The 17979-nt window shown below is 24.9% G+C and overlaps 1 protein-coding gene across 5 annotated transcripts in view; it reads right to left on the bottom strand.

The window, feature by feature from the left end:
• LOC145268721 (band 3 anion transport protein-like) overlaps positions 1-17979 on the bottom strand; it is a 971550-nt gene that overhangs the window by 157142 nt on the left and 796429 nt on the right. The window contains exon 13 of one of the 5 annotated variants that reach the window (XM_080124272.1): positions 2908-2958. The exons of the other annotated variants lie outside the window; for them this stretch is intronic. Within the exon in view, the coding sequence (XP_079980398.1) occupies positions 2908-2958 (51 nt within the window). The remainder of the gene's footprint in view (positions 1-2907; positions 2959-17979) is intronic. 5 annotated transcript variants of the gene reach the window in all.

The raw sequence follows: 17979 nt of genomic DNA, 5'->3' as shown, positions 1-17979 counted from the left end.
CTTAGCATTACAGGTTTGAGCCTGCCTACCTGCTAAATACGTCTTTTTTTTGTGCACTCATGCGGGTACTCACTGCTATTTACATTTTTTAGGAGGTTGGTTAATTTTTTTTGTTTGAAACATTTTTCTTAAGGGCTCTATTGATCAATACCCTTAATATAAAATCCCTCCACACCCACTAGTATGCATATAAATTATAATTAAAAAATGATATTGCTTTTGCAAATTAATACTAATTACGAAAATAAAATTAAACAATAAAATAAAAAAATAATTGAATTAATAATTTACGTAAATATTTTTATTTTAGTAACTTAGAATGATAAAAATCATGCCACATATGATATTTCAATTGTAAAGAAAATTAAATTAAATTATTGTTATTTATAAACAATTAAAAACTAATGCACTTATTATAAGACTGAATAAGATTAAATAATAATGTCGTTAATTATAGAAATTGATAATAATTAAATAATTTCATTTTTAAAACCATAATTATAAAAAATAAAAATGTTTCGTTGATTTATTAAATGTTAACTATTCTGCCCTTTTACCAAAAAATATTTAAATTTTATATCCAATTTTCATATATTTTATTTCTTTTATTTTAAAAATATATTTTTAAAAGTGATACTTATCAAAATAATGTATTACAATACGTCCAAAAATAATATCCAACAATAATAAAAAATTAAGAACTGATAAAGCTTGCAATCAATTTTAACAGTAAATAATAAAATAATAATAGAATAATAAAACTATACTATAAAATAAATAAAATAATAATAATGATGAAATAATAAAATATAATATAATATAAATAAATGAATAAAAATGAAATAATAAAAATATAATATAAAATAAATAAATAATAATAATGATGAAATAATAAAAGTTAATATAAAATGAATAAATAAATAATAATGAAATAATAAAAATATAATATAAAATAAATAAATAATAATAATGATGAAATAATAAAAGTTAATATAAAATGAATAAATAAATAATAATGAAATAATAAAAATATAATATAAAATGAATAAATAATAATAATTATGAAATAATAAAGCTATAATGAAAATAAATAATAACAATGAAATAATAAAAATATAATATAAAATATATACATAATAATAATGATGAAATAATAAAATATACTATAAAATAAATACATAATAATAATGATGAAATAATAAAATTTAATATAAAACGAATAAATAATAATGATGATGAAATAATAAAAATATAATATAAAATAAATAAATAATAATAATGATGAAATAATAAAATTTAATATAATATAAATAAATAATAATGAACTAATAAAAATATAATATAAAATGAATAAATAATAATAATAATGAAATAATAAAAATATAATATAAAATAAATAAATAAATAATAATGAAATAATAAAAATATAATATAAAATAAATAAATAATAATAATGATTAAATAATAAAATTTAATATAAAATGAATAAATAAATAATAATGAAATAATAAAAATATAATATAAAATGAATAAATAATAATAATCATGAAATAATAAAGCTATAATAAAAAATAAATAATAACAATGAAATAATAAAACTATACTATAAAATAAATACATAAACAATACATAATAATAATAATGAAATAATAAAATGCAATATAAAATAAACAATTATAATGGAATAATGAAACAATAATATAAAATAAATAGATAAATAATAAATAATAATGAAATAATAAATAATAAAATATAATATGAAATAAATGATAATAATGAAATAATATAAACATAATATTAAATAAGTAAATAAATAATAATAATAATAATAATAATAATAATAATAATAATAATGAAATGGTATAACATAATATAAAATAAATAAATAATGATGAAATAATAAAACTACAACATTAAATAAATAAATAATAATAATGAAATGATAAAATATAATATAAAATAAATAATAATAAAATAATATAACCATAGTGTAAAATAAGTAAATAAAAAATAATAATATTAAAATGAAATATAATATAAAGTAAATAAATAAAAAATAATAACATTAATGAAATAATATAAATATAATATAAAATATATATGAAAATAATAATTCTTAACAGAACTAAATAATAAAACACTAAAATATTATAAAATAAATAATTAATACTAATAAAAAAAATACAAATATGATATAGATTAAGTAGAAATATAATAATAACAAAATAATAATTCATAATAATGCTATAAAATTATATAATAAAAGTAATAATAATATATCCTATAGAAATTATATAATAATAATAATAATAATAATAATAATGCTGTACAAAACGGCACATAAAAATAATAAATAATAAAATAATAATGAACTAATACAAATATAAGAATTATATATTAATAATAATAATAATAATAATAATAATAATGATAATAATGATGATGATGATAATAATGATGATAATAATAATAATAAGAAGAAGAAAATGATAATAATAAATAATAATAAATAATAATAATGATAAATAATAATAATAATCAGTAATAATATTAAATAATAATAATCAATGATAATAATAATAAATTATAATAATAAATAATAATAAATAATAAACAACAACAATAATAATAATAAACAAAAATTATAATAATAAATAATAATATTAATAATTTAATAATAAAAATAATGATAATAATAATAATAATAATAATAATAATAATTGATAAACATTAATATTTATAATAATGCATTACAAAAGGGCACAAAAACTAAGAAACATCTGATGATAAATAAATTCTAATAATAATAATAATAATAATAATAATAATAATAATAATAATAATAATAATAAACAAACATAAAAAACATAAAAACATAAAAAAGCATGCACTAAAAACACACAATACCTGTTCCCACCCAGGATGGGTGTTGCCAGTTCGCTTCGTTGGTGTACATGGCTAGAAAAACAACGGTTTTAAGTCAAAATACTTACTTCAGGAAAAAAGGATTTAAAAAAAATGAAAAGCTATAACATATTAAAAATCTTAACTAAAAAATAAAATTTAAATTCTATATTGCTGTAAAGAAAATTAAAAAAACAAAACAATAACTAAACACGTTTCTGAACTTTCGGTTAGGAACAGAGTGTAGCATCTGTTCTGATAATAACCTTTATCATTTCTGTCTTCGATTGGTGAAGGAGAAATCCTTCCAGGCTGAAGAAATTTTAATTTTTGTTCCAATCCCAAATACTCCTTATTAGGGAACGTGGATTTTCCATACATTAAAAACAAACAACAATAAAAAAAACAAAAAAACTTATGTAACTTTGTCCTTGTGGGGAGGCAAGTATATAGAAACTATCGCTTAAAATGAAATGTTAATTAACACCTGTAACCATTGCACCTTAATCCGAAACAGTTTTCTAGTTTTTCTGAGTGTTTATTTTTTCAGACATGTTTATATATGCCATGCTTGGCTGTTTGGTTAGGATCAAAGTATAGTATCAGTTTTAATACTATACTTCATGTTTTTTTTTCTCCTGGATCAATGGAGAACTCGTTTTAGACTGAAGTGGTTTTTATTTTTGTCTTAATCTTAATTTTTGTCTTTTGGTGATCTTGATTCCTTCACAATCATTAAAAATCTTGTGTTTAACTTTGCCCTTGAGGGGAGGCAACTAAATAATGACTTTGGAACCATATTTGGTGGTTTTGTGCTTAATAAGCATGCAAATCAGGCTCAACCTAAACCTAACCCTAACCCTCAGCCTAAAAGGCCCAACAGCAAACCAACAATATTCATTGAACGTACAAAATAATGAGAATTTTCACTATCTATTGAAATATAAACTAGGTTATCCGGACTCAATCAAATGTTCTGTTTCACCTTACCTGACACGGACGGGACAATGTTTTTATGTAAAAAATGTATTTTGAATTAATTTTATTAGAAACATATTTAATCCGGATATATATTCCACTTTAATTAAAAGTGATATTAATAGGAAAAATATTATTGAATACAACTATGTATTTATGCATAATATATGCATGCATATGTGTATATCTATATAATTATAAAACTCAAATGACCTTGTAACGATGTATGTAACCCACTTTCCAGTTTACGACATCTGGTTGCGCATGGACGTATAAACATTAACTCATAACAACGTAAACAAATGAACACAAATCGCTTCTTTTGCAGATTTTGACCTGCGCACTGAAATATTAACGTTATTATTTCGAAATTATTATTTAACACGGGAAGAGTGGGGTTTAAAATAGCTTAAACGTAATACAGAAATGAACGACGTAAAAAAAAAAGCAGATATATATGAAAATTTGAATTTAACTATAATAAGTATTATGGTATCTGTTCAGTGCAAATTTACCTATAAGTATGGCCAACCACTTATAATTCAGTAACTGTAAATTTTTTTTTTTTTAAATAATCAATTATAATAAACAGAACGACTCATAGAAATCTATCTATATTCTTTTTTCATTTTAATATATTTTCATAGAAATGTTTCTGTTATGTCAAAAAAATAAAATTTTCTTTACGTCACAAGAGTCACGCTCATACATGAATTCCATAGCTAATATAACATACTGACCCAACGGGTCACGGGTAGTCTAGTATATGTAGAGATACATCAAAACTATATGAATACACATATAGATTTATGTAAACGTATATAAATATGTATTTATGCATAATATATATGCATGCGCATATATATATAAAAATGTATATAAATATGTATTTGTATATAAATATATATGGCGCCATAAAATAACGTCTGATTGTGGCGTTTAAATTCAATTATTTTTTTAGAAGTGTGCACTATGTACACTATATTAAGTAAATAATTTTTAAAAAATTTTATTCTTATAATTTTGCAAACTTTAAAAAATTACTTTTCTTTTCATCGACATTTTTCATTCACCATTTCTCTTTATTCCAAGGAAATAAAAATTTACCAAGTATATATATATATATATATATATATATATATATATATATATATATATATATATATATATATATATATATATATATATATATACTTGGTAAATATATATATATATATATATATATATATATATAAAATAATATAATATATACAATATAATAATGTATATTATATATAATACATACAATATATATATAATAAATGTATATATAATTTATATAATATATATAAAATATAATATATATATAATACAACATATAATATATATAATATATATGTATATAATATAATAGATACAATATAATAATATATAATACGTATAATACAACATATATATATAATAAATGTATATATAATTTATATAATATAATATATATAATATATATAATATATATATTATATGTATAGTATATATATAATATATATAATATATATAGTATATATTATATATATAGTATATATAATATATATAATATATATAGTATATATAATATATACAATATATATAGTATATATAATATATATAGTATATATAATATATATAGTATATATAATATATATAGTATATATAATATAATATATATAGCATATAAAATATAATATATATAGTATATATAATATACTATATATATAGTATATATAATATACTATATATACTATATATAATATATATAGTATATATAATACATTATAATATATAGTATACATATAATATGATATATATAATATAATATACTGTATATACAATAAAATATAATATGTGTAATCTAGAAGAACACAGATTTAAGACTGTAAATTATAATTTACAAGAATTTCTTGTTCAACATCACATTAAAATTAGATATATTGAAGAACTTTCAATATATCTTATTTGAATATCATGTTGAACAATAAATTCTTATAAATTATAATTTACAGTCTTAAATTTGTGTTCTTCTATAACAAGTTCTATTTGCTATCTTGGTTGTCCTGAACTGTTTTATTTGGTTAAATAATATTTACTATAGAAATAATATTTACTATATAAATGATATTTACTATATAAATATTGATATTATAGTCGCTTATAGTTTCACAGACGCTTTTGGCTTAGAAACTTAATCTTTAGTGATAAATTTTTATAAATTATATAATATCATATAATATATATATATATAATGCATATATAATATAATATAAACATAATACAAATAGAACATATAATATATATATTTTATATATATGATATAATATAATATTATATATATAATATAATATGATACAATATATGATGATATAATATAATATATCTGATTTAATATAATACAATATAATATATAATACAATATAAAATAATATATGATATAATATAATATATATAATATGATATAATATTTATAATATATATAATATTATATGTATATATAATATAATATATTCAATATAAATATTTATATAATATATTATCCACATACAGTACTGTTCCGTTGTATCACAGCTCATCAGTGCGGCTAGGCAGGCAACTACTTCAAGCCAGAACCGAAACCCTACGACCGCCTGTACGACAGTCCAGGCTTTGAACCATTACGCTAATCAGCAGCTGCTGTGCGGATAGTGAATTAACGATGTTTTGACATCGTCCGAATACCTAAGCTCGATTTGTTTACACAATGTGTGTGTGTGTGTGTGTGTGTGTGTGTGTGTGTGTGTGTGTGTGTGTGGATGGGAGTTTGTGTTATGTAGTCCGACCCAAATTTTAATCTCAATGGTCATTAAACATTTTAATGGCACAATATTCAATTCCAGAGCAGTTTATTAGCAGACATGTTTTTTGATAAATTGCTTTGCATCAAACAAACTTCAAAAAACTTAAAATACAATCGGAACAAATGAATTTTCAAATGATACACAAAACAAACTTTATTTTTACTAATGTTGAGTTTCTATTAGCTATGGTGAAAACGAAAAAAATAAAAGCACTGGAAAACGAAAAAAAACAATTGGAAAACAAAACAAAAAAACAACTTACTTGTTTTTATGAAGCTTCAAATAATACGATGTTATACAGAACTTAAAACAAACACACAAAAAAAAAACATATAAAACAAAAAGATTGTTTTGTCTAAAAATTCCTGTACATATCCAGAGTATTGACGGTATAGGCATTCTAAAAATGTTAAAGTTTTATTTACATACACTTTGAAATACATTTGCTGTTTGCCTTGTGTCATCTCTTTGTTCCACGTACATTCTTTTTTATCTATATCATATTTCTCTTTGTCTGTCTGTCTGTCCATTCCACTTTTTCTCGGAAACTACTAGGCTGATCTGGTTGCAATTTTGCATGAACCGGTAGTTTGATGTGGAAGAGAACCAAGTATTATGGTATCAATTCAATGGACAGTATGGGATTAATAAGGATTATATATATATATATATATATATATATATATATATATATATATATATATATATATATATATATATATATATATATATAATGCGAAAGAAGTGAACCACAATCGAATGTTAAAAAATACATAAGTCGATTAAAAAAAAAAAATCACGAAATGCAAAAAAAGAAAAAAACAAAACCGGAAGCGCTTTTCGTCAGACAGACTTTTTAGAAGAAGGAACAGATTTCTTCTTTTTTTTTTTTGAAGAATTGTTGCAATAATAAGCGAAAGGGAAAAACACGAAAAAAAAAAAAACCTTAGATGGAATATCTCCCGCTAAATAGTTCAAACTCACACCATAACTCATTTTCGCAACCCCCTCTTTGTATTATTACAGGTCTGAATATTCTCTCTGTTTCCGTTTGTATTTCTCCTCACACCACAACTCATTTTTGCAACCCCTTCTTTGTATTATTGCAGGTCTGAATATTCTCTGTTTCAGTTTGTATTTCTCCTTACACCACAACTTATTTTTTGCAACTCCCTCTTTGTAATACAGGTCTGAATAATGAGAAAATCTGATTTTTTAACAAAAACTTTAAAATAACTTTTTTAGATTAAATTTTTTAAAACTTCTTTCGCAATAGAAAATCTTTAAAATTTAATAAGGAACATATTTCATATAGGTTTTATTAACAAATATTCAGTACATAACGAAAAAAATAGAGATGAAAATTTCAAAAGGACTGTATAACTGGTTACGGTCAATAGTAGTCCTCGCCAGTGTGCTGTTTTCATTAAACTTATAACTCTAATAAAAGTCTTTATATATATATATATATATACACACACACACATATATATATATATATATATATATATATATATATATATATATATATATATATATAGTATGTTTATTTATGCAAGCATTATTAGCTACATTTTTTGGAGTGTCTTGTTTCAGAGAGACTACGTCATTAGGCCAAACGTTGTTCTCAAAATAAAATTCAAGTTTGGTTGATGACGTAGTCTCTCTTAAACGAAGATACTACAGAAACGTGTATGTACATATGACGTAGCCAATAATATTTATATAAATAAATACACTATGAATATGCTCTGTTTATTTATCGAGCACTTTTTGATAAACACATGAGTTTCAGTGGATTTACATCTAGGAAACTAAATATGTACAAGCATTGTGTGTGTGTGTGTGTGTGTGTGTGTGTGTGTGTGTGTGTGTGTGTGTGTGTGTGTGTGTGTGTGTGTGTGTGTGTGTGTGTGTGTCAAAAGCCCATACCGTGAATACTCAGGATAATAATGTTGCAAATTCATTACATGTTCGCTGTATACGCACTGAGGTGTCAATATTGATAATTTGAAGAATGGTTTAAGGTTATTCTGTAAAAGTTGAGCAGAAAAGGTATACAAAAAAGCAAATCAGAAAAATAAAATTAAAGTACAAAAAGTGAAAATAAATAAAAAAATTGAAAATAAATAAATAAAAAAATGGAAATAAATAAATATATTAAAATGAAAATAAATAAATATATAAAAATGAAAATAAATAAATATATAAAAATGAAAATAAATAAATAAATACAAAAAATGAAAATAAATAAATACAAAAAAATTAAAATAAATAAATACAAAAAAATTAAAATAAATAAATACAAAAAATGAAAATAAATAAATATATAAAAATTGAAATAAATAAATATATAAAAATGAAAATAAATAAATACAAAAAATGAAAATAAATAAATATATAAAAATGAAAATAAATAAATATATAAAATGAAAATAAATAAATACAAAAAATGAAAATAAATAAATACATAAAATGAAAAATTAAATTTATAAAATGAAAAATAAAATTAAAATATAAAAATGAAAATAAATTAACAGAAAACTAAAACGTAGAAAAATGAGTAAAAGCAGAAGCAATTTAAGTAAAATAAATCATATAAATAAACAAACAAATAAAAAATTAATTTAAAACAATACAAAAGGTTATAAAAGTAAAAAAATACAAACGAAAGCAAAAATATCTCCCTCAAAAAAAAAAAAAAAAAAACGAAAGAAAAAAAATTGATTAATTGAGATTTCAAAAAGTTTTTGTCGAATTGGATTAATATGTTGTTTTTGGGGGTTGGATTGGGGGCGGAATACAATACCTTGGAAATAAAATTAAAAAATAGATATAAAATACTTTTAATACATAAATAAACGAAAAAACATCTGAAAACAAATATGGAACATTTAATACTAAATCATTAAATGGACAAATGAGAAAAATATATAATATATGTAATATATAAATAATATATATATATATATATATATATATATTATATAGGTAAAATATATATATAATATACAGGTAAAAATTAAAAGGCATTTTATTCATTGTCCATGACATAGAACGTTCAGTGATTGTATTTTTATTGGGTGAAATTGATACAAGATACAAAGGCATTCTGACATTACTGCTGCAGCAAGCAATCAAAGTCGTTTGCATAAATCATCTACATTAGATATTATATGCATATTTGATTGACGCAACCATAACGAAATCGAAACTATGATTAAATTCAAGCATATGTGAAACAAGTGATGAAAATCCAGCGCATTGTCAACAAATAAAACATAAAACAATGAAAACAAAAATTACACATAATGATATACGCCCACCGGCCACCTTCGCAGCTTAAAAAAAAAACATGAAATATAGAATAAAAGCAAGAAAATTAAAAAAAAAAAAAAAAAAAAAAACATGAACAAAAAAAAAAACATGAAATATAGAATAAAAGCAAGAAAATTTAAAAAAAAACAAACAAAAAAAAACATGAACAAAAAAAAAAAAAATAAGACTCTCCCCTCCTCTCATCCACCAAATAAATAAATAAATAAATACTTTTCCACTCCCAGATAAATTCGAGAATTTCAAAACCATACAAGAAATTCCCAGCATGCAACACGATTCCAGAAATTAAAAATATATATATATATATATTTTTTTTAATATTAGTTATAAATGAAAGCTATTAGAAAAAAAAAAATAATAATAATTAAAGATTTTTTATTTAATCCTGAAAATTAAAAAAACTTGTGTGATAAAACAAACAATAAAACAAAACAAAAATTAGCAGTCATTCAAATTTTGTAAAAATAAAAACCAGATGTGTCCAGATAGGACCAAGGAGGATAGGAAGACTGAAGAGAGAAAGCACTCCCCTCCACTAGATCAGTACAAAGAGTACTGAAACCTAGAGAAGGCTTATTGCCAAACAATTTTTAATGAAGGCCAATGGTTATTGTGAGTGAGAAATCAATGATATATGGCTGTTGCGATAATGCAAAGACATTTGCAAAAGTTATCAAAAGAGGTGAAAATTACTGGAAATCTTGGGAGACTTAGTGTCATTTAGACTCTAGGGAACACCACAGTGAGTAATTGCTGTTGATGGTCTGTGTGATTACTTATAGTAAGTATAAATAATAAGAGTGGGAGAAATTGGAATCAAAAGGGAGGATTGAGATGAGACAATGGAAAGTAATGATAAAAACAGATAGCCCTTTCAACCTTTCTGTCATCCTATCTGCCAATTCACATAAAACATCACAGTCACATGAGTTCTCTTCAACTGTCAAGATCTTGTACATTATCCCCCATCGACCCTACCTAGAAAGATTGTAAGTGGCATATTTATTGTCATCCAAACTCCAGGGAACACCACCGATTGTTGTCAGTAAGTAATCTCTGATAATGACCTGTGTGAGAACTAACCAAATCTTCACTGGACAAGTGCGAAGAGGAAAACATTAATTCCTTCACTCTCAACTGGGCAGTTTTCTCTACAAGGAGGGTCGATTTTTTGCGTCGCCATTTTTGCAAGTTATTGTATCGGTCGAATGACTTTACTAATTTCAACATTCCGAACTTCCGGTCACGTCGTCATGGGTAGAGGTAAGACATCAGGTTTTCTTTCATTTTCTTTTCCACCTTCGCGTCACGGGTTCGAGCCTGCCTGCCTACTAGCACTTTATTTATTTATTTTTTTGCTCAACACACACTTCCAAGCACCCAAGCAATCCAGAGCACCCAGGCTCGTTAATTATAAATGATAGACATAGCTATGATTAAAAAAAATGTATACATAGTAATAAGTAGCAACCTTTAGTGATAAGTAGTAATCACCTTTAATTCTATTGCATTTGGTATAAGTTATTTATTTTTATTATTTTTTTTTCTTTGTTTATGATTTCTTGATTGTTAATTATTCTGAAATTTTACTAATTAGCATTTAAAATTGGATTATTTGTGAATCAACAACAGTCGGACAACAGCGTAACCTTAACAAATACAATTAGCATGAATCCTTTACCCAAGAATTCCGAAAATCCAAATAAATATTGTAAAATTCATGAAGACTTTCCATGAATAATTGGGTTAGCTTATTTATCAATTCAAGCGGAAATTTATTCCAACGAAAAACTGAAAGTCGACCGGTTTTGTTAGTGAAACTTGATAAACACATACAATGAATAAAAAGAACCTTTTCTGTTTCATGGGGAAGCGCCATCTTAAGATGCACCTTTAATTCTATTGCATTTGGTATAAGTCATTTTTTTTTATGTTTGTATTTATTTTTTGTGTGTCTTATGCTTAACGATGTTGTTATTTGCCTGCGTGAGGACTGTCCTGCATTTGTATTCGTTGTGCCGTTTTTACAGCATATTTTCGGTTTGTTTTCTTTTTGAAAAAGAGAGGTTTACTCTCGAAATTATAAAAGGCATTTTACCATCTCGGTTATGATACACTCTTTGTTTTCTTTTTTAAAAAAAAGACATCCTCTCGAAATTATCAAGAACATTTTGCCATCTCAGTTATATCAAACAGTCGTCCATATTTACTGATTTATATGCAAATGATTTTGAAAAACAAATATATATATATATATATATATATATATATATATATATATATATATATATATATATGAAGATTTATGTAGAGAAAATTATGAAAACCAAAGAAATGGCTTACCATTAAAGCATCCACGCATGTGTGCATTATGTGAAATGAAGCTGCCGGGGCGAGGAAGAAAGAATCAAGATGGCAGCACCCACAACTTTTATAACTAGCAGTCTTGCAAAGTGATGCAAAATATCATTGTTTGTATACAAAATTTCGCTGCTCGATTGCATAAAAGTAGGCTACAAGGAAAACCAAGACAGACGTTTGTACAATAATCCTTAGAGACGGTTGTATGAATATCCTTAGAGACGGTTGTACAAGAATCCTTCGAGACGGTTGTATGAATATCCTTAGAGACGGTTGTACAAGAATCCTTGGAGACGGTTGTATGAATATCCTTAGAAACGGTTGTACAAGAATCCTTAGAGACGGTTGTATGAATATCCTTAGAGACGGTTGTACAAGAATCCTTGGAGACGGTTGTATGAATATCCTTAGAAACGGTTGTACAATAATCCTTAGAGACGGTTGTATGAATATCCTTAGAGACGGTTGTACAAGAATCCTTGGAGACGGTTGTATGAATATCCTTAGAAACGGTTGTACAATAATCCTTAGAGACGGTTGTATGAATATCCTTAGAGACGGTTGTACAAGAATCCTTAGAGACGGTTGTATGAATATCCTTAGAAACGGTTGTACAATAATCCTTAGAGACGGTTGTATGAATATCCTTAGAGACGGTTGTACAAGAATCCTTAGAGACGGTTGTATGAATATACTTAGAAACGGTTGTACAAGAATCCTTAGAGACGGTTGTATGAATATTCTTAGAGACGGTTGTACAAGAATCCTTAGAGACGGTTGTATGAATATTCTTAGAGACGGTTGTACAAGAATCCTTTGAGACGGTTGTATGAATATCCTTAGAGACGGTTGTACAAGAATCCTTTGAGACGGTTGTATGAATATCCTTAGAGACGGTTGTACAAGAATCCTTAGAGACGGTTGTATGAATATTCTTAGAGACGGTTGTACAAGAATCCTTTGAGAGAGTTGTATGAGAATCCTTGGAGAGAGTTGTAGAAGAATCCTTGAAGATGGTTGTATGAGAATCCTTGGAGGAAGTTGTACAAGTATCCTTAGAGATGGTTGTACAAGAATCCTTGAAGATGGCTATACGAGAATCCTTGAAGATGGCTATATGAGAATCCTTGGAGATGGTTGTATGAGAATCCTTGGAGATGATTGTACAAGAATCCTTGGAGATGTTTGTACAATAATCCTTGGAGACGTTTGTACAATAATCCTTGGAGACGTTTGTACGTGAATCCTAGCAGACGGTTGTATGTGAATCCTTGGAGATGGTTGTACAAAAATCCTTGGAGACAGTTGTATGAGAATCCTTGGAGACAGTTGTACAAGAATCTTTGGAGAAGGTTGTATGAGAATTCTTGGAGACGGTTGTATGAGGATTCTTTGGCGACGATTGTACGGGAATTCTTGGAGACTTTTGTAGCGTGGTGCCGATTCACTTTGCTGTCTTGATATTTTTTCCTTTTTGTATGACAATTTATAATTGAAACGTGGTCCTCGTTTGTCTGCATTTTTTTTTATATGTGACGTCATTTCACCATCTCGATATCCTTCCTAGGTAATCCAGTACACCCTACAATTACTGCATCTTTAAAAAGCAATGCTACATTCTCTACAAGAGAATCGACCAATTACCAAAAGCTTATCTTGAAAGCTGGAAGATTAATACGTCTGCAATGAAAACCCAAGAGGACAACTTTAGCTTCCTAACTTTATAGGGAAGGGGGGTAGACGTTTCCCAAAACACGTCTGTTCGGCAAGAAGTTGCAAACTTAAAAGCACAAATTTATCTTCTCAAATACCACTTCCCGTTTTCTTACGTCACATCCTTTGACATTACGTTTTGAATTTTTAAAACGACGATTGGTTTTTTCATATTATTTGGATTCTTTGAACTACTGTTTTTTATCTTGAGTGTCATTTTCAGAACATTTGGGTTGATGTAAACTCCGACCTTCTTCAGGTGTATCTTGTCAAACTGGGGAATCTTTTGTCGAATTTGGGAATCTGCAGGGGATTTCGAACATAACCCCTGATTTAATTCATGGAGGTAGTATGCTCTTGTTCTGTCAGCCATGACTGGATAATTGCAATTGTATTTTTCAATCTTCATAATAAGGTCACGTTTACTACTGAATTTTTCCAAGTACTCTAATCGCTAAACTGCAGGGTTATTGTGGCAAGATACACCTGAAGAAGGTCGGAGGTTACATTGATCGAAATGTTGTGAAAATGACACTCAAGATGAGAACAATAGTCCAAAGAATCTAATTAAGACGAAACATTTGATATGTTAACTTAAGTTCAGACCAGAATTTTCCTTCCCAGATAATTAAGTACAGATTTAAAGTACATCCAAGGTACAATTTTTTTGGATTTTACCACCACTTATCCTTTACAGGGAAGGGGGTAGAAGTTTCTAAAACATGATAACTTAATTTCTAACCTCAATTTTGAATCAATTTTCTTTCCTACATACATCCCAGGTACAAATCTTGCTGTATCTCTACAAGAGACTCAACCAATTGCAGACACCAAAAGCTTATTATGAAGACTAGAAGATTTTTACGTCTGCATTCAAAACTCAAGAAGACAGCTCTAGCTTTCTAATTGCTATATACCTTATCTCGACTTCTAGTTTTCTTAGGTCACTTCGTTGACACGTTAACTTAATTTCTAACTTTAACTTTGAAGTGAAAATATTTTTCCTACTTAATCTACACGTCACTAACTCGACTTCCTGTTTTCTTACGTCACTTTGTTGAAAAGTTAGCTTAATTTCTAACCTTTATGTTGAAGTAGAAATGTATTTCCTATGTAATCCACACATCGCATATACAACCTTATTATACGAAGAATTTTTTTGTAATTAAAGAAGATGAGGTGGGGGCGAATTTGCATGTCATTGTTTTTCTTTTGCTAAAAAAGAATGTCTCCTCTTAAGTTCATTTTTCTTTACTTTCTTTTTCAATTTATTTACTTTTTGTTTTTTCATTTTTTTTCATTCATTCACTTTTGTTTTTTTCATTCATTTTTTTTTCAATCATTTTTTCATTCATTTATTTTGTTTTTACATCAATTTTTCATTCATTTAATTTTTTTTTCATTAACTTTTTCACCCATTTTTTTAATGCTTCATTCATTTTCTTTCGTTCATTGTTTCATTCATATTTACTTTTTCATTTTTTTACAATCGTTTTTAGTTCCAATTTTTTTTATTCTTTCAATTTTTCATTCATTTTCTTCCATTCATATTTTCATTCATGTTCAGATTCATTTTTTTTTTCATTTAATTTTTGTTCCATTTTTTTTCGTTCAATTTTCATTCATTTTTTATAGATTCATTTTTTTTCACTTATTTTTTGTTCCATTTTTTTCCGTTCAATTTTCATCTACTCATTGTTTCAATCATATTTGAATTAACTTTTTTAAATTCCTTTTTCATTCAGTTTTTTTTTTCATTCATTTCTTTTGTGTCATTCAAAAAATGAAATGCTTAAAAAAATGCTGAAACGAAACGGGCTGACGATGAAGAAGAACATGAAGCAATATGTCGACTTTGAGATGAAAGACAAACAATATCGATGACGATGATTAGGTGATGATGAAGAGTGAAAATGGATGGAAGGATGAAGGAAATATTAGTGTTAGCACACAAAAACAACAACAACAACAATAAGAAAAAACAAAAAAAAAACAAAAGCATCCATGCATTATTGTACCTATTTACAATGCCTCCCCACAGGACAGAGTTAGACACTAGGGTCGTTTTCAGAATTTTGTCATAGCTAAGTTCTGGGGGAGGGGGAGGCTGTAGACCAATTGAAAAACTTATATCGGGGAGATAGCACAAAAAGAAAAAAATATTGTAGCATGTGCTGATTTGGAAAGCGAAAAGAAAAAAAAATGAATAAATAAAACTACCGATTTAAAAATGATAAATCAAATATAAATAACGTATAAATGTATAAATAACGTATAAATATATAAATAACGTATAATAAATGTATCAATAACGGATTATTTATCATGTCATTTTCGAATTTTCCTCCAATTATTTAACTTAAAAAAAAACTATCGATTTTAAATGATAAATCAAATATAAACGTATAAATAACGTATAAATGTATAAATAACGTATAAATGTATAAATAACGTATAATAAATGTATCAATGACGGATTATGTATCATGTCATTTTCGAATTTCTCTCAAATTATTTAACTAAAAAAAATTATCGATTCTAAATGATAACTCAAATATATATGTATGAATAACGCATAATAAATGTATTAATAACGTATAATAAATGTATTAATAACGCATAATAGATTTATAAATAACGTATAATAGATGTATAAATAATGGATTATATATCATCTTTGATTTTTTAAAATATTTTGTGAAATTATTTAACTTGAAAAAAAATCTATCAATTTAAAATTATAAATCAAATATAAATGTATAAATAACGGATTATGTATAATCTACCATTTTTAAAAGTTTCCATTCCTTTCCAATTATTTAACAAAAAAAAATAAAATAAAATAAAATAATGAGCAGAAATTAAAAAAAAAAAATTTGTATGAAAATTTTTAACTCTTATCAGTTAAGTTTTGTTTGTCGTCAAAAATTAATATCAATAACACCAAATAAATAAATAAATAAATAAAAAATAAATAAATAAATAAAAAATAAATAAATAAATAAAATAAATAAATAAATAAAATAAATAAAAAATAAATAAATAAATAAATAAAAAATAAATAAATAAATAAAATAAATAAATAAATAAAAAATAGCGCAACATAAACTTATTTTGAAAGACAAAAAGGTAAAGATTGCGTTGAAGAAACAAGATGGCCGTCTGATTTTGAATTTTATGTACAAACGAAAACTGAGCGAAACGGAAACAAAATAAAATTTCTACCTGATCATGTCTGACAAAATGAGAGTTCTCCCATTCAAAATTCGAAATGATCATTTGTATTATTTTTATTTTTCAGACTGCTGGTCTCAACTTAAATGCTATTTTGAACAACGTTTTGCTTGATGTAACGTCCGACCATCTTCAGATGCACGCTCTTCTTAAAACCAGGAATCTGCACAGAATTTTAACCGAACCTTTTATTTAATCCATGAAAATAGCAAACTCTCATTCCGTCAGCCATGATCGGATAGATCACTAGTAATAATCAATTCTAAGTGACTCTCAGGTTTGTGTTACTATACATATAGATTCGGAAAAGTTATAAAAAACAAAACAAAAAAAAACAAAACAAAACAAATATATAACAGATAAATGTTATCAAAAGCAAGATAAGTTACTTTTCTACCTAACTGGATAAGTTTTTAGTGTTTTTATTTAACGTAAAATGTTTAATCGGTTCGAAAAACATGCAGTGTTTATATGTATATTTGAAAAAGACAAATATTGGCGAGCTCGCTATTGGATACGTTAAGTTTGGGAAAATGAGTTCAAACTAAAAAACTATAAAAAAAATACTGTTAGAAACCCACCGAATATATGTCAGCCTATGTCA

This window comes from Euprymna scolopes, chromosome 44 (assembly GCF_053919585.1).
Source record: "Euprymna scolopes isolate OS-2025 chromosome 44, ASM5391958v1, whole genome shotgun sequence".
NCBI lineage: Eukaryota > Metazoa > Mollusca > Cephalopoda > Sepiida > Sepiolidae > Euprymna > Euprymna scolopes.
This window is presented reverse-complemented; position numbering and strand designations above follow the sequence as displayed.